This window comes from Musa acuminata, chromosome BXJ3-8, assembly GCF_036884655.1.
Source record: "Musa acuminata AAA Group cultivar baxijiao chromosome BXJ3-8, Cavendish_Baxijiao_AAA, whole genome shotgun sequence".
In the NCBI taxonomy this organism is placed as follows: domain Eukaryota; kingdom Viridiplantae; phylum Streptophyta; class Magnoliopsida; order Zingiberales; family Musaceae; genus Musa; species Musa acuminata.
In genome coordinates, this window is record NC_088356.1 from 17,145,657 (window position 1) to 17,164,517 (window position 18,861).

The following is an 18,861-nucleotide window of genomic DNA, read 5'->3' on the forward strand; positions in this document are numbered from 1 at the left end:
CTCTATAAATATATAAACTGAGTTTATCGATAAAAATCTGATCAAATTTATTGAAAAATATTTAGTCATGTAAGATATATGCATTATAAGCACATAACATATCCGTATGGACAATGTACCAAGTAGACATGCAATCTCTAGCATCACGCTAATCTATTTATTTCAGTAAACAATGGGTCAAACAGAATAGTCTAAAAGATTCATAAACTGCACACAGCTAATTTTTATATCCTGTCTTCTGCTTCCCAATCACCATTTTCTTGATGTATCTAAAGTCTAAAGGTTGATGCTACAAGTCACCAATCCTTCCTAAACCTGTGTTGTTTCTTTTACTCGTTACTATATCAAGGCAATTTGAAGTAGATGGGTTATATAATGAGGAAATTAGGAAAAAGCTGTTTCGATTAATGGAAATTTCAGCATGCATAATTTTCTGCTCCTTTATTTTCTTCTTGCAAACAGTGTTGGAGGTGAATTGAATTGCTCGAGGGGATTTACCACGATCTGTTGATTACTGGATACATCACTTTTTATTAGTACCCTACAGGTAATATTCAATAGCTTATGAATCTTTTTTCTTTTTTCTTTTTTCTTTGATAATAATATATTTTTTTTGTATATTATTTTTTAATAAAAGATAACAAAATCTTATAATGATTCATCTGTGAAGTATGTTTCCAGCTACACTCGACATCACTCCCAATTGTTCTGACTACAGGATGAGATTTCAAAATTTTGATTTGAAACTCATACCAATCCTTGTTCGGATTGGTACATGCCTTGGTATATAGAGCATGCAGATATACGATACGTTCGAAATTATAATCTTAAATTAGTATTATTTATATTAAAAATTTATTAATGTGAAATAGGTGACAATATTTGTCTTTTTAGTTATTTATAAACATGTTTTTTTTTATCCTTTATAAATTTGAACAATGTCATCAGATGAGAACTGATTCATGCATAATTATCATTGTTATGTGTCTGTTGAAAATATGATATATTATTCTTTAGTACCTATGTTAATTGTAGAGCACTTGCATAGTGGTTACCACCCTGTCATCTTTCTGCAAATAGGCATCAAATGGTGGCTGAGAGTGTGTGTGTGTGTGTGTGTGTGACATGTTCTTATCTAAAGGTCAAGTCTTTTGGTAAAAGCATCAATTGGAAGCTAATTACGGCTCTTTGCAATACGGTGAAATAGTTGACATGTATATGTTGAGTCACTGAGAGAGATGGGCCTAAAGTACCAGTAAACACTTTGCTAATTCTCAAGGAGTGCTGTTCTTAAAAGTTTTTCTTTTCTACCCAGTTACCTTTGTGTAGACTTTGTTAGGATTTGTTGATCCATTGGAAAGCCTTACATAACAGGTCATTGATCTAGACAACTTGTGTTGAGTCTTACATTGTAAGAGTTGTTGAGTGTAAAACCAGTGATATAGTGGTGGGGTTTGAGATCTCTCAGTTAAACTATCCAAATGTTGCTGGAGCAGAAGAAAAAGGCTGTAGATGATACAGGTGTGTTTCATCATTAATTAAGACACTTGTTTGCTTGAAAATTTTGCATCAGCAGTACAAGGATCAGTCTGGCTACAGGTCCAGCTGTATGTGTGAGAAAAGTGGTAGCTTGACTGTGCAGGAAAACATTACTTCCTGTTATGAAGGTTACAGTCCCAGTGATCACATACATAATGAATGCTCAAAATTTGACCTTTCAAATTTGTGTTCAATTAGAAATGAGATATCAACACTTTTTGTTATGTTTAGAGCAACTGTTATCAGTCAGCTTAGGAACAGTGATTAATCCTTGTGCCACAATTCTGATACTGATTCTCATTCACACTCTCTCTTCAGCAAAAGGAACAGAGAACTTGGGACAGCAGCAATCTTCTGCCACACAGAATTCTTGATGATCCATCCTTCAACCATTAATTTTCTGAGATTGGAAAGATAGCTAACCATAAAATTTGTGTGGTGTTGACGTGCAGAAGAAAGGTGCATCACCACCACACAAACTTGCACATTCATTGCACTATTTTCAAGATGTATTTGTAGTCAGAATGACGTTGAAATAGATGAACAGTAGCAAGAATGATAAGGTGCTCAAAAAATCTGAGAGCGAGACAAAGCAAATCCTTCCAAGGAAAACAGCACCATGATTGGAACAATAAAAGAACTGCGCAGCTATCTGAGCATCTACCACCCGGCTAATACCTAAATCCACCATTCAAATCTTAAAGCCAACCTCCACCTCACATCTTCTATCCTGTCCTTGATTCATTACCTCACTACCTTAATTTAAAAGATACACAGCCATTCCCCTCACCCTTCAGCAGAAAACTCAGTGTTCAAGGAGAGCAAAGCTTAAGGCCAATACCTTGTTCCTCTGCAGATGGCCTCAGCTGCTCTCCTGAAGTCTTCTTTCCTTCCCAAGAGATCTGAATGGCACACTACACGGAAATCATCAACCCCTCAGCCGACGGTCATCGCTTTCAGCGTTCGTGCTGGCGCCTACTCCAACGAGCTTGTCAAGACAGCAGTATGCACCTACGTTATTATTATTAAGTTCTTCATGCACAAAGTAGGAGTCTCTGTATGTTAGGACCTAACTATCCACATATCAAATGCAACTTTGAGGCTATATTTTAGTAGTTCTCATTATGATCTAAAAACTAAGTTGCTCATCTGATAATTTGTGAATGTATATCAGATATATTCACCAAAAAAAATTTAGCATTCAGAAAATAACATGAAAATCAACATATGAGGTCAGTCATATCAGCTGCTCGATGACACTAAAAGGGCAGACAGCAATAGATGATTCTAATAACAATCCTTCTCAAGTCAGACGTACTAAAACGACAGCTTTTTTAGTAATTCGAGAGATTCTTCGTTTTGGTTCAGTATTCAATCCACACCCAACCAATCATGGTCTTATATTTGATATGCTGATGGGAAATCCATATACAAGTCTGGTCTGTAGCAACTGAGATCAAGATTCAGCACCCTTGCACACAATGGAAGACGAAAGATTAAACAGTTCTCACGGTATAAATTGCTGCATGCAGAAAAGTATTGCGTCACCAGGTAGAGGAATACTGGCCATGGATGAATCCAACGCCACCTGCGGGAAAAGACTCGCAACGATCGGGCTGGAGAACACCGAGGCGAACCGACAAGCTTACAGGACCCTCCTTGTCTCAGCACCTGGTCTGGGTCAGTACATCTCCGGAGCAATCCTGTTCGAGGAAACTCTTTATCAGTCGACCACAGATGGTAAGAAGATGGTTGATGTTCTTACTCAACAGAACATAATGCCAGGGATCAAGGTCGACAAGGTAATCGCTTAAATCATGTGCCAATGCTCCTGTGACGTCGTCTGCTAGGAGATGGGCAGGGCTGTGTTTGACGCCATGTTGTCTTTTCCTCAGGGTTTAGTGCCACTCACTGGCTCAAATGACGAATCATGGTGCCAAGGACTGGACGGCCTGGCATCGCGATGCGCAGCATACTATCAACAGGGTGCCCGCTTTGCTAAATGGTAGAATTCACTTCATAAGTTGCAGGAACCTTCCTCGTGCATGTTCTCAGAGGACTTACATCAAACACATTGCAGGCGTACAGTGGTCAGCATTCCAAATGGCCCATCGGCTCTTGCAGTCAAGGAAGCTGCCTGGGGCTTGGCTCGATACGCTGCCATCGCACAAGTACACACACTCGGTTCCTTGTGTTGTTTCTTCATCTTATACTGCTAAATCATTGGATTATGTATATGAGAAGCTATGGGGACATGGGGGCTAAAAGAACTAAGCTGACCTCAAGTTCTCTTCTAATGGGTTTGCAGGACAATGGGTTGGTGCCGATTGTGGAGCCAGAAATCCTGCTTGACGGAGACCACGGAATCGAGAGGACCTTCGAGGTTGCACAGAAAGTATGGGCTGAGGTCTTCTTCTACCTGGCCGAGAACAACGTCATGTTCGAAGGCATCCTCCTGAAGCCGAGCATGGTGACCCCGGGCGCTGAGTGCCCAGAGAAAGCCACACCAAAGCAAGTTGCTGAGTACACCTTGAAGCTTCTGCACAGAAGAATCCCACCTGCTGTTCCTGGCATCATGGTATTAACATACATTTGCTTCTCTTGTTGAAGTGACAGAAAGAAATCCAAAGAACATAAAACCAAAAAAAAAAAAAAAAAATCAAGAAAATTAATAATAGAATATAAATGGAAGAGATGATTAAAAAAAAGAAAAGAAAACCCAAATCCAATCAACCTCGAAGTTTTTCGTTGATAGAGAGAGATAAGGGAAATTCCAAACACCTTCAAAATATATTTCTTTTATGTCACCTCAATACCCTCTTGTATTTGATTCATTATCCTAAAAATAAATACTCTCCAAATAATATATTTTCGATTGAGATACTAAAAAGTAATTATTGATTTTAATTAATACTCGTGTGCTTCTGATTGATTGCTGTGATAACAGTTTCTTTCCGGAGGCCAGTCGGAGGTGGAGGCAACCTTCAACCTGAACGCCATGAACCAAGGCCCCAACCCATGGCACGTCTCCTTCTCCTACGCCAGAGCGCTACAGAACACCTGCCTCAAGACATGGGGAGGGAGGCCGGAGAACGTAAAGGCCGCGCAAGATGCTCTGCTCTTCCGGGCCAAGGCCAACTCGCTCGCGCAGCTCGGAAAGTATACAGGCGAGGGTGAGTCTGCAGAGGCTACAAAGGGGATGTTTGTCAAGGGCTACACATACTGACAGACCCCATCGAAGCATGGCGTTTCCACGGATCCTGTGGTTTTGAGTACTACTGCCTAATGCGATGTAGGAGATGATCGAGACAGCTGAATACTTCAAACATGTTTTGGATCGTTAAGTTTGTATAAGACTGTGCCATCTATGATTGGATACAAGCTGTTTAGCTGCGCTTGTTACAAGCTTTGTGCCAATTAACTTTTCCCTTTCCACTAAGTGCATGAAAACCATAACGAAGGAAGAAAACTGATTACGATTCAGAAAAGGGTGAGTAGATACAAAAGGAAATTGTTGTAAAAGATAGGATTTTACTAACTAAACTTGGTATCTTTTGAAAAAGATATGGATCAAAGTTATTAATATGGTTTGAACGTTTTTGTTTCCAACCTTAATTTTAGTGATGGCTAGTTCTTTAATTTTTTGAAGATTTCTATTGTAATCCCTTCTTGCTTATTTACAAAAGAAGTGTAATATTCACAGCCCTTTTTATCATTGACAACTCCTTAAAAAATAATAAAATATTATTTTACTATTTATAATCTTAATATTATTGATTTTATTTTATTTTTCCTATTACCCTTTATTTCATCCTTGCTATCAATGTCACTCCTTGCCAACGCCATCTTCGCAATCCTACTTGTGAATGCTGCTCGTCGCCTCCTTTGACACTTCTCTTTCGCTATTGACATTGTTGACATGCGCACAATGACTTCACAATATTCCTCGCCTCCTCTAACACTTCTCTTTCGCTATTAAGGTTGTTGACATGGGCACAATGACCTCATAATACCACTTACTATCTCTTTGCTTACTACTTATGCCGCTCATTATTGTCGGCCTCATAATGCCACTTACTATCTCTTTGCTTACTACTTATGCCACTCATTATTGTCGGCAATGCCATTCGACCTAGTTCATCACATCCTCAACGTCGTTATCCAAGGAGGAAGAAGGAGAAGGAGAAGGAGAAGGAGATGAAAGAAGAAAATAGTATTTACGTCCATTTACAAAAAGGTAATTTATAATTTTAAAATAGGTTTGTAAATAGCAAAAAAGGATTGCAAATTGTTATCAATATAGTTTAAATATTTTTGTTTGAAAACTTAATTTTAGTGATGGTGAGTCATTTAATTTTTTGAAGTTTTCTATTAACAATCCCCTTGTTGCTATTTGCAATCTCATTTTAAGAATTTTTAATATTTCTAAGACATCCCTCAATAAATGATATAACCCCTTAAGTAAATATCCTTAACTTATCTCTTTGCTTACTACTTATGCCGCTCATTATTGTCGGCCTCATAATGCCACTTACTATCTCTTTGCTTACTACTTATGCCGCTCATTATTGTCGGCAATGCCATTCGACCTAGCTCATCATATCCTCAACGTCGTTATCCAAGGAGGAAGAAGGAGAAGGAGAAGGAGAAGGAGAAGAAAGAAGAAAATAGTATTTCCGTCCATTTACAAAAAGGTAATTTTTAATTTTAAAATAGGTTTGTAAATAGCAAAAAAGGATTGCAAATTGTTATCAATATAGTTTAAATATTTTTGTTTGAAAACTTAATTTTAGTGATGGTGAGTCATTTAATTTTTTGAAGTTTTCTATTAACAATCCCCTTGTTGCTATTTGCAATCTCATTTTAAGAATTTTTAATATTTCTAAGACATCCCTCAATGATATAACCCCTTAAGTAAATATCCTAAACTTATCACTTAATTTCAATAAGCTCTTCCAACTCTGATATAACCCCTTTTTTATATTATTATTCTTCTTCTTTTTTTCTCTTAATTGTCAAAGCATATTTAATTATCGGTGATACAAAATGATAGAATAAAAATAGATAATCAAATGACATAATTTGAAGATCAAAGAGGAAGAGGTGAGAAATATTTATTTATATTTATAGATTGATTTAATATCTTTAGGATTTAAGATATTAGTTATAAGTCTAAAAGATGATATTTCGAGCATTTCTAGAACAAGTCGGAGGATATCATTTTTTGGGTTAGTCTGCATCAAACCAGAAGATGTCATATTTGGGATTGACAATAGCAATATCGAATTGTTTTAATCAATTCAATACTACTAGGATATGAAAGCTTGAGCATAAGTTTACCTGAGATATGTGATATCATTTAATATATATTCTTTAAAACCGTTCAACCAACGATTCAACCCAACATAAAATTTTGTGCTGATGGAGATTCTTTTTAATAAGTTTGACATGGATAAGATTTAAATGTATTGCCAATATCATCTAAAATATTTTTATCAATCTTACTGCATTCTTAATACTAATTTTGATGAAAATAATAGAAGATAAAGAATAATTATTGAAGAAGCTTTATTGAAGAAACGAAAATGCTTCAATATATTAACATGTTGGGGAAATCTTATCTTTTATCATGCCCCCGCAAGATGGTGCTCCTAATAAGGATATCAATTTTGGATCGATGCAAAGAATGGTTTACAAGCGAGAAACTTCGTGAGTAGGGCAAGAGCAGATCGCTGCTACTGTTGCGATTGCTGTTGCTGTGAGAGCACAGGCGTTCCCTTCGTTCTCCTTAAGTCCACCAACTTTTGGCAGATCAGCGAAGGCAGCGAAGGCTACCGCGGTGAGGAAGATGAGGATTGGCCGTGGAGCCTCTTAGGAATGTGGCTACAGCGACGTTGGTCGCTGGCCGAAGACAAGGGCGAAGCTTCGCTTTTCTCAACGACGTTGGTCGCTGGCCAAAGGCAAGAGCGAAACTTCGCTTTTCTCACTATTCTGATACCATGATGAAAATAATAAAAAATAAAAATAATTATTAAATAAACTTTATTGAAGAAATGAAAATGCTTCAATATATTAACATGTTGGAGAAATCTTATCTTCTATCAAATTTCACCTTAATATGTCTGCATGTATTGTAATATAGGAATAAATATGAATTATCTAGAATGATACAGTAGCAAAAATATTTACATAAGTAAGATCATAAGATCAACGATGACAATTTGATGGTGTATGGCCCAAACCATCACCGATTGGGTTTAGACATTTTTAATTGGAGACTAAAATGAATTCAAATTTTTAAGTATAATTTTCTAAAACCGAATCGAGTCAAAGCGAAATAATATCACATATTCCACCTCATCCGATCCTTATCCAACGCGTCCATCCAAAATTATCCTCGGTAATTTTATATAAATTTTTTTTTATCATATATTGTAAATATAAGTAAAGTATACGTCAATGATATTACAATAAACTTACATCATTTAATCATGTTGGGACGAGATAGGAAAAATCAATGAGATATGAAGATTTTTACTCACTTCGAGAGTTGTCCTAATTAACCAAAGCTGAAAAATAGTCTCCCTCCTACCCGTTATCATACATAAAGATCTTTAATTAAGAGCAATAACTGTAATTATATAAAAATAATCAAAACCTATTTACAATTATTTGAGAAAGAGAAAAGTTCTCACTCCCAATCCATACCAGTGAACTGAAAATGGATATGATCATATTCCATATATTTGAATAAAATATTATCATAGGAGGGTAAATCTAATTTGTGAGTGATATAAACTTTCCTTTTTGAGGAGTATGAAAATCAAAATATTACAAGTGCTAATCATTAGAAATAATTTTTTGAAAAATAATATGTGAAGTTGTAAGTCCCGTACATTTTGTAAGTCATTTTGAAAAAAACAATGACTTATTAATAAAAAAAAATATTTTTATTTTTTTAAAAATCTTGAATCACTAAGTCAATATGGACATGGAGATGATCCAAATATATGGATATATAATATTCTAATATGAACAAGCTTAAATGCACAAAATTGGTTCAACCAATTCATAAACTCATTTGATAATGAATAAAATTATGAAAAAAAAAGGACAATTGCCCTAGAAAATTCAATAAGGTAATTCTGATTGCTTTAGCTATGGTAAACTCTTATTATAGCTCATTAAAGACCCCGTTAGGTTATTCTAATGCATTTTTGGCCTATAAAGATAGCATTTCATTCCCCTTTCATCTTCATTCCACTTGACTGAGAACTATAGGGTGAGTAGGGCTAGTAAACCTTGAATTGAGAATGAATAAGCTGCTGACCCCTTAATAAGAGTACTTTGCTTCTTGCCCTTGCTTGTTCAAACACCAAAGCTAACTTTGGCTTCTCTTTTGAAACTCAACTCACTAAAGTGCAATAACTTTTTGAACTCAACTCACTAACGCACCCACTCAAGTAAGCTTGTTTGCTTGCTATTTAGCTATCTTTTTCTCCACACTAAGGTAAAACTCTTTTTTAGACTATAAATAACATTAGTGCCCCGAGTAAGCATTAGCACTTTGGTTTGCTTGTTCACATATGATAAAAAAAAACTAACAAAACACTTAAACACTAAGGTCAATACTGAATTTTATCTCTCTTACGTAAAATAGAAAATAGTAGACTTACTCTGAAACTCGAATAAGCGTTAGCATCCTGTAGTAGAGTTTCATTATTAGTTTGACCTTTGTGCGCTTGCTTGTTCACATATGATAAAAAAAAAACTAACAAAACACTTAAACTCATTTATTAAATCCAACATGGTTAATATAGAATCAAGAGTAAAAACACTATTATTACTTGAGCAAAACTCACAACACTAGGCTTCGAAACTCATGTTAGCACTAAGGAAACAAGAAAAGAATTAAGCTAGCCTACTAATATAGAAGAAATTGAATAAGTTCAGTATAGGAGTGTTGTCTATAATATCAAATCTTTTCAAATGCTCAATTAATGGTTAAGGAAAGAATCAAGTATCGGCTTTAAAGTGCAGTGTACTGAATATGATGAGTCTCTATGGCTTACTCTTAGAGCTCGCAGGTTGGATGGAGTATGCACTCCCTTACTATTTTTTCAATTGCAAACTCCTCTCTGCCTTATTTTGGGAACATCTTTCTCTTTTTCCATACGACCAAAGGTTACTTCATCAGACACTGCACTAGCTCCGAAAACTCCAAAAGCAGTAGCACAACTAATATAAAAAATAATCAAAGAATCTCACTCGCAAATATAATTTATCAAAGAATCGCAGTCACATCAAAGAATATCACTCTTATAAGTGTGTAACCGGAGTATTTTACCACTTATTTGCCCCGTTGCTTTTTCTTGTTGCACTACTCCAAAACTCTGGCCTGATATACTTTCAATATTCTCTCTCCTATAATATAATATATTAATCTTACTTCAATTTTGCTCTGTCTAAAAATACTGCCAGCTTACTCCTTATTCCTTACTCCAATAAGTGTTAGCATGTTGTTTGTTTATTCTAAACCTAAAAAGACCTCTGCTTTGTCAAGCATCTGAACTATAAGGCATTGCTGTTCTTCAAAGATGCTTTAGTTTACTGATCAATTTTGACTCAACATTTTGGATGCTAAATTTTGAAGGCTTCTTGTTAGCATAAAATATGTAATCATGCTATTTGTAAAAAAAAATTTATGTCAAGATTAAAATCAAATAAAATTAGATCTAACAATATATTACGATGCGTACCTTTCATTGTTATTCATAAGAATAAACCTTATCTAATATATAAGTGTTTCCATCGTCAGATCTGAGATATCAATATGCAAAGATAACTACATCTTTCTTATCTCTTCCTATCCTTTCATAGGACCACCTATATTGATGGATTATGGGATTAGGGGAGAGGGAGATTGAGAGAAAAACCTTAATCTCTCAACTACATTGAGATACTGGTAGAACCATTGCAGATTCTAAACTTGGGGTTGATCTCTTTAGGGGATCGGTCTCCTTGGAACTCTATAGGGGTTCCTCCCTCCAAGTTGCTACTCAAAGGCTGCAGAAAAGATTCATCTATTGCTTATGAAAAGAGAAGGAATACATGACTATTTATAGGGCTTCTAAACCCTAACTCCTAATAGGACTCCTACTTAAGACTCTTACTTCTAACCAACTCCTAATAAGACTCCTACTCAAGACTCCTATTCCCTTACAACTCCTAATTATTCTCTAAGAAAAAACCTCCTACATGAATGTTCCTCTTCATTAGGACTCTCCTAGCTAGAGTCCTAACAGAATGTCCCTCTCAATTAGGACTCTCCTAGCTAGAGTCCTAACAAACCCGCCCTCTTCAAATCAGCCTTGTCCTCAAGGCTGAGATTCCATGAACTCAGGGAACCGGGTCTTCAGCTCCTCATATGGTTCCCATGTGGTGTCTTCAGTGGTAGATTATTCCAATGCACTGGTACTTCAGTAGAGGGATGTCGGCGACGCATCACGATCCTACGATCGAGGATGGCTTGTGGTTGGGCTTGAATAACTCCATCCTCAGTTGTGTTGGGCAGTTGGATATGGGGTGACTCGTGTTCTCCCAACTTGGGCTTTAGGCATGATACGTGGAAGACAAGGTGAATTTTGGCATCCTCAGGTAATTTAAGTCTGTACGCCACAGCTCCAATACGCTTTGTGATTTGATAGGGCCCATAAAAATGTGGGGATAGCTTCATGGAGGCTCGAGTGTTGATAGAGAGTTGCTTGTATGGTTGTAGGTGAAGATAAACCCAATCTCCCACTGAAAATTCTCTTTCACTTCGTCGTGTGTCGGCTTGCTGCTTCATTCTGGCTTGAGCGATAGAGAGATTATCTTTTAACAGTTGTAAGAGTTTGTCCCTATCAATCAATTCTTGGTCAACCTGATCTACCTTGGCCGAGCCAATTACATACTTTGGAATCACAGGGGCTGGTCGACCATACAATGCTTCATAAGGGGCACATTTTGTAGATGAATGATATGTAGTATTATACCACCATTCAGCCCAGGGAAGTCATTTCGCCCACTCTTTTGGTCGGTCGCTAGCAAAACACCGGAGGTACATCTCTAAGCACCTATTTACCACCTCTGTTTGGCCGTCAGTTTGTTGATGATATGTTGTGCTCATCTTGAGTTTGGTGCCTTGTAACTGAAATAACTCGATCCAAAATTTACTAGTGAAGATCCTGTCACGATCACTTACGATGGACCTCGGCATCCCATGCAGTTTAACAATATTTTCTATGAAAATCTGGGCAATACTAGTAGTAGTGTAGGGATTTCTCACAGCACAAAAATGAGCATATTTCGTAAGTCGATCAACCACCATGAGAATCGTGCTTTTACCTTTGGAAGATGGCAGCCCTTCAATGAAGTCCATGGAGATGTCAGTCCACACTGAGTCTGGTATGGGCAGTGGTTATAGCTTCCCTGGATTTACCACAGTTTCACCGTTGTGCTGTTGACATACATCACATTGTGCCACATATTCAACAATAATTTTTTTCATCCCTCTCCAATAAAAATTTTGCTTCACTCTTTTGTAGGTTCTTAGGAATCCAGAGTGCCCTACTGAAGGTATGGAGTGCATTTCATGCAAGATGATTGTGATGCAAGGGGAGTCAGGTATAAGTACAATACGACCTTTGTAGCGTAGATCCCTCGAATCCCAAGTGTAGTGGGCTATTGCACTTGGATCCTCCAATTTTTTTATGATGTTGCTAATCTCTGGATCCTTCTTTCATTCTTCCCTAATGTCCTCGAGGAGACCGGTGGTAGGAAGGGAGATGGCTGAAACCTTAGCTTATTCAGGTAGTCGTGAGAGTACATCTACAACAACGTTTTCTTTCCCTTTTTTGTAAATAATTTCATAATCAAATCCAAGAAGTTTGGTTACCCATTTTTGCTGCTCAGGGGATGATATCTTTTGCTCCAAAAAGTACTTGAGGCTTTTATGGTCAGTTTTAATTTTAAATCGCCGGTCGATCAGGTAGGGTCTCCACCTCGTTACTGCATGTATAATGGCAAGCATCTCCTTATCATATACTGACATGTTTTGATGGGAGGGAGATAATGCCTTGCTAGTGTATGCGAGTGGTCGACCATTTTGCATAAGAACGGCTCCAATTCTGACTCCAGATGCATCGGCCTCAATGATGAAGGGTCTATTGAAATCTGGTAGCGCAAGCACCAGCATCGTTTTCATGGCTGCTTTAAGTTTGTCGAAGGCAGCAAAGGCTTTGTCCGACCATTGGAAAGCATCTTTTTTCAGTAAAGAAATGAGTGGTGCACTGATCTTCCTATAGTCCTTAACAAATTTTTGGTAGTAGCCCGTTAGTCCAAGGAACCCCCACAGTAATTTCACGTTTGTAGGTTTCGGCCAGCCTTGCATTGCCTCAATTTTTGTTGGGTCTACCGCCACTCCTTCTTCTGATATTATATGCCAAAGGTACTCTACTTTTTGCTGGAGAAAGTTGCACTTTGTTTGCTTAAAAAAAGAGTATTCTCCCAAAGGATCGTCAAAACAATCCGTAAATGCTGAAAGTGAGTCTCAAGAGAAGGGCTGTAAATGAGAATATCATCGAAAAATACCAGCATAAATTTACGAAGAAAGCTCCGAAATATATCATTCATGAGACTTTGAAAGGTTGAAGGAGCATTAGTGAGTCCAAAAGGCATTACCAAGAATTCATAATGGCCATCATGCGTGCGAAATGCAGTTTTTGGAATGTCATCGTCACATACCCGAATTTGGTGGTAACCGGATCGGAGGTCCAACTTCGTGAAGACTCGAGCTCCTTTCAATTCATCAAGAAGTTCATCCACCACTGGTATTGGGTACTTGTCCTTGACGGTGATGTCATTTAAAGCTCGGTAGTTGATGCACATCCGCCAAGTTTCATCCTTCTTGCGTACAAGTAGCACTGGTGAGGAATAGGGGCTGCAACTTGGCCGAATCACCCCTGTTTCAAGCATCTCCTTTACGATCTTTTCAATTTCATCTTTCTGGAGGTGAGGATATCGGTACGGTCGAGTGTTCACTGGTGGCTTGCCTGGAAGGATTGGAATTCGGTGATCATGTTGCCGAGAAGGAGGAAGACCGCGCGGTTCAGCAAATATGTCGGCAAATTCAGTAAGCAATTGGGCAAGAATTTGATCTTCAATTTCTATTTTCTTCTCTTTTTGTTGTGGCTGGAGATGCATCAAAAAGCCACCATTTACCTTGTGCAAAACTTTCTCCATTCGTTGGGTCGAAACAGTGGTAACGTTGCCTCCGCGCTTCCCGCGTAGGATGATCTGTTTGCCCTTACAATAGAATTTCATAATTAATTTAGAAAAGTTCCAAGAGACATCACCTAGTGTAGTCAGCCATTCTATACCAAGCACTGCCTCATAGTCATCGATTGGTAGGAGGAAGAAATCGGTGATAATTTCTTGGTCTTGTAGTAATAGTTTCACCTACGGGCATCTTTGGTTGCACTTTAGGATTCTACCGTCGGCAACCTTTACATCGAACTTGCTGCAACCTTCAATATGCAGTGTCATCCAAGTAGCAACCTTACTATTCAGTTAGTTATTAGAGCTACCCATGTCGATGAGAACAATGATCGGCTATTGTTTGAGAAGGCCTCCAACTTTCATCGTTTGCGGATTTGAGTAGCCGGCTAGTGCGTGTACCGTAATGTCGGTCGGTTGTGGCTCTTCTTCCATATCTTCTTCTTCATGTTCAAAGCTCTCTTCTAGATGTTCAATGACCTCTTCTTCTACTGGTTCAATCATAAGAAGTCTACCTTTTTTACAGCGATGCTCGCGGCTCCATGGCTCGTCGCAATGCCAACATAACCCCTTCGCAGATCGCTCCCGAAGTTCTTCTCTTGTTAACCTTTTCGGTGCAGGGACTCGGTTGATAGTAGGGGGGGTTGAGGGCTTTAGTATTGTAGGTCATGGAGTGATCCTAGTCCTCCGGGCTTCATGGTTCAATCGCTCCTCTTGAAGTCGTGCGAAAGAGATGGTTGCCATAAGCATGTATGGTTATCGCGCCTTAACTTCTCCCCGGATCTCCAGCTTTAAGCCCTCAATAAAGGTCCCCAATAGTTATTTTTCAGACCAATCATGAGTTTGATTAGATAACCTTTCAAACCTGGTTTGATACTCCTGAATGGTGGAGGTTTGTCGGATCTTTGCTAGTTGTCCGTCAACGTTCTCGTAATAAGTTGGTCCGAAGCGGATCAGTAGTCCTTCTTTGAATTGTCACCATGAAAGGACTCCATAAGTGTGTTCAAACCAGTGAAACCATTGTATGGCATCCCCTTCAAGATGTATAGCTATAATTTCCACCATGGATGCATCCGCAGTTTTATGGTACCGAAAATATCGCTCTGCGCGCGAGATCCAACCAATTGGGTCTCCTTCTTCCAATCTAGGGAAGTCCACTCTCATGCACGAATAGTTGGGGTCAGTCATAGAGCCTCCCCTCTCTTAGAAGTCATCTCTTTGGGTATGATGTGATTGGTTAGAGCTCTCTCCTTGATGTGATTTCTTCGGGCTTGGTGGTCGGCCCAAACTGAATTCGGTAAGGAGAGTCCGAATCTTATCCTCCATTCGTGCCTCAAAGGCTTCAAATTTAGCATTGATTGCCTCCTCAGATGCCATAGTATATGACTCCAAATCTGTGATGTTAAGATCTCTCGTTTGTTGACGGGTTAAAGGCATGTATAGGTTTGATAGAAATCAGTGAAAGTTTGCTACAGAATTGTGTTGTCTTGTAAGAGCAGAATTATCGTCGAAGAAACAGCGGTTTCTCAACGAAATCTCCACAAAAAATTTGAGAGATTTGAGGAGGGAATTGATAGTAATATCTTAGTTTATATGACAGAGAAAATATAGTATCAAGATCAAACAAACAGTGCTATGCGGTTGAAATTCTGCAATGTATCTTTCGTTGTAGAGATGAAAACTTTATGACGAAAAGTTTATGCAGCAATATAGGAACAATTTTTTTTTTTTTTGTATTTTCGGATAGGGATAACTAAATTGTAGCAGTAGTAAGGTAGGAAACCAGAACCTGTTGCAATTCACAGGATGATCCGTGGTGGTGGAGATGATGGCAGAATTTGGCGATGATCTTTTAAGCAATTGTGGGAATTACTTTGGACAGTTATGGAGGGTTGATGGATGGCAGTAGAAGGGCAGCGAGATGCCAAGAACATTGCTCTAATACCAGGTGGTAGAACCCTTGCAGATTCTAAACTTAGGGTTGATCTCTTTAGGGGATCGGCCTCCTTGGAACTCTATAGGGGTTCCTCCCTCCAAGTTGCTGCTCAAAGGCTGCAGAAAAGATTCATTTATTGCTTATGAAAAGAGAAGGAATACATGGCTATTTATAGGGCTTCTAAACCCTAACTCCTAATAGGACTCCTACTTAAGACTCTTATTTCTAACCAACTCCTAATAGGACTCCTACTCAAGACTCTTATTCCCTTATAACTCCTAATTATTCTCTAAGAAAAAACCTCCTACATGAATGTCCCTCTCAATTAGGATTCTCCTAGCTAGAGTCCTAATAGAATGTCCTTCTCAATTAGGACTCTCCTAGCTAGAGTCCTAACAGATACACTAGGATCACCCCCTTTTTAGCCTCTAGTGGATTAAGGAGATTGAGAGAAAAACTTTAATCTCTCAATTGCTAAGATGCTAAACTTTAACCCCCTAAAGGTCTTGTCTATTTATAGGCGAGAGCAGAGGGTCTAGGATAAGTTATTAGGAGAGTTCCTTCCATCAAGGTTATCTCCTAAGAAATCCTATTTTAACTAAACTTCTTTTCTATTAGCCAATAACCATAATCAGAATTCAATCATATTTATAATATATCTTACCTAATTAAATGGGTCACATAATCTAACATTCTCCCAACCCAATAATTAGTAAGATACAAAAAGACTTAAAATTAAAAATAAATAAACAAAATTTATTTTAAAATAATTTGACTCAATTGGATTCTGAAATTTTAGAAAAAACTATATACATGCGTGCGAATTTTAAAATAGGCCAATAAGTTCAATAATTATAATAATACTACATTAAGTCTGACTAATAATATGAGTCATAGCGGTTGTATGCCATCAATGTCACACTTCCTTCTATGTACCACAATACTATTAGTCTTTCCTAATGCAGTCCAAAATGACCCTTATAATTTGTCTTGTCAAGACAATCCTGTCATCACATTCAACCATAATATGTACATACATAATTATGAACAGAATAGCATAAACAAATAACTTTAAGTATGTAGGCAAGAATATCAATTATAGTATCCACTCAAACATGCATCACCATATCCTTTATGGGTTACTCACAAACCCAATCATAAGAATATGTTCTTTCAAAATACTTTAGATTGTAAGTCCTAAGTGAATGGATTAGTAATCAATATAGTGTAACTCAAGTAATTAATTGACATTGGATTTTTCTAGACTCATCTTCTCTAACCATCAAGTAATTTATACCATAATGTATATAGATACAATAGTACTTGTCATTCTTAGAGAAGAAAACTATTATAATATCATAAAATATCTTCAACGACTTGGTAATTGAGTCTAACTACACTAAGTCCTGAGATAAAATTTTGCAATCAAAAATTTGATTAGTGGCCTTAAAACATGCCACAAAATCAACTTCTATTATTAATAATAATAAATTACCCCTCTAATTGATATAGATATTAACTGTAATGTGGACTTCCTATTATTGAGATAATTTATATAATCAGCATATGAAAAATATAATTATTTCAAGCTGATATAATTTCATGCATGTGAGCATATAGTCCTTTGTCCATTCTGGATATCTTATTATTTTCTTTGCAATCCTATAATGTTTTTACTTCTAGGTAACTCCAATAGATACCTTATATTTTAATTGTAAAACTAATATCTTTTATAACACAGACTTGAGCATAGACTTCCAATTACGCATATACATAGAATATCTTTTTTATTTGATTCTTTTCAAGTTATTTTCAAGTATTTACTATTGACTAAAATTTTATTTTTATGATTTATTGAACAAAGTTGTATATTGAATATTTTCAAGACTCGGTTGATATATCCTTTCTAAAATAACCTTCATAATCGTTGAGGTCTATCATTGAATTACTCAATGTTAATAATATAAGATGTCTCGTTCATATCAATAATCTTAAAATTCTTAGTGATAAAATTCTTGATTTAGTTTAATAAACCAAGATCACTATTGGTAAGGTAAAATATTATCCATATATAAGATCAATAAAATAAATTTGCTCCCACTGATATAAATATTGATTAATAGTATTTACTTTAAATCTGAAAATAATGATTTCAAGAACCTTTATATATCATTATCTTGAAGCTTGTTTAAGGTCATAAATGGATTACTGAATTTGCATACCAAACTTTATATTTATTTTATTTTCTTTGTAAATCATTTAGAGTAACCCATATAAAGCTAGATCTAAAAAATAAAATATTTTCATATCATTATGATATAACTCAAACTCATAATGAGTCACTAATGTCATGATGATTCTTAACGAGTTCATTAAAAATCTCGTTATGGTCGATACATTCTTTATAAGTAAAAGTTTTAATCACAAGTCTGACAATTATATCATTCGACATTGTCCTTTCAGTCATATTTATATAATAGACTTTTTTTTAATAATTATTAGATAATTCGATAAATTTATCAACACCATTCTGGTTATTAATTTTAACTCTTCTTTTATTGCATCATATTACTTTTTAGAATCATTAATTTTCATGACATCTGAAAATAATAAGGGATCCATTCTTATATCATAATATAATTTTTGTAGATATGCCATATAATAACCATAAATGATAGGATTTCTTTCCCTTCGAGATATTTTCAAGGTTATCAATTATCGTTGTTCTACAAGACGATTAACAATGATATCAATATAATGTGGGAGTTTAGTAATGTTATTTTGTTATTCACTTTCATCAAATCATTTAATGATTTAAGTAATAACAATCTCTTGAATAATAAAGAAGTATTAACTTGTATCTCCTCTATATCAAAATTGAATTTCGAGATTTTCACTCCCACTGATTTGTTATTTTATAGGAATCTTATGTTACCAGATTTAATTGTCCTCGTACTATGATTATTGCAATAAGATATGTACCCCTTTAAATTTTTCTGAATAGATAATAAAATATTTAGAAATAATTATTAAATCTAATTTTCTTTTATGTGAGTGGAAGATCCTTATCT

At 36.4% G+C, this 18,861-nt stretch overlaps 1 protein-coding gene across 1 annotated transcript; it reads left to right on the forward strand.

Annotated features, from left to right (window-relative positions):
• The first annotated feature begins 2,279 nt into the window (after positions 1-2,279).
• LOC103994827 (fructose-bisphosphate aldolase, chloroplastic-like) lies at positions 2,280-4,944 on the forward strand. The gene is made up of 6 exons (XM_009415267.3): positions 2,280-2,542; positions 3,072-3,341; positions 3,435-3,544; positions 3,620-3,710; positions 3,848-4,117; positions 4,487-4,944. The coding sequence occupies exons 1-6, from the start codon at positions 2,396-2,398 to the stop codon at positions 4,763-4,765; spliced, it is 1,167 nt and encodes a 388-aa protein (XP_009413542.2). The 5' UTR covers positions 2,280-2,395; the 3' UTR covers positions 4,766-4,944.
• Positions 4,945-18,861: the final 13,917 nt, after the last annotated feature.

Bases quoted from the DNA above. Each gene is read 5' to 3' on its own strand.
- LOC103994827 (XM_009415267.3), top strand. From the start codon at position 2,396: ATGGCCTCAGCTGCTCTCCTGAAGTCTTCTTTCCTTCCCAAGAGATCT. The intron at 3,545-3,619 runs GTAGAATTCACT...AACACATTGCAG, and splicing joins GGTGCCCGCTTTGCTAAATG to GCGTACAGTGGTCAGCATTC. The intron at 4,118-4,486 runs GTATTAACATAC...CTGTGATAACAG, and splicing joins CTGCTGTTCCTGGCATCATG to TTTCTTTCCGGAGGCCAGTC.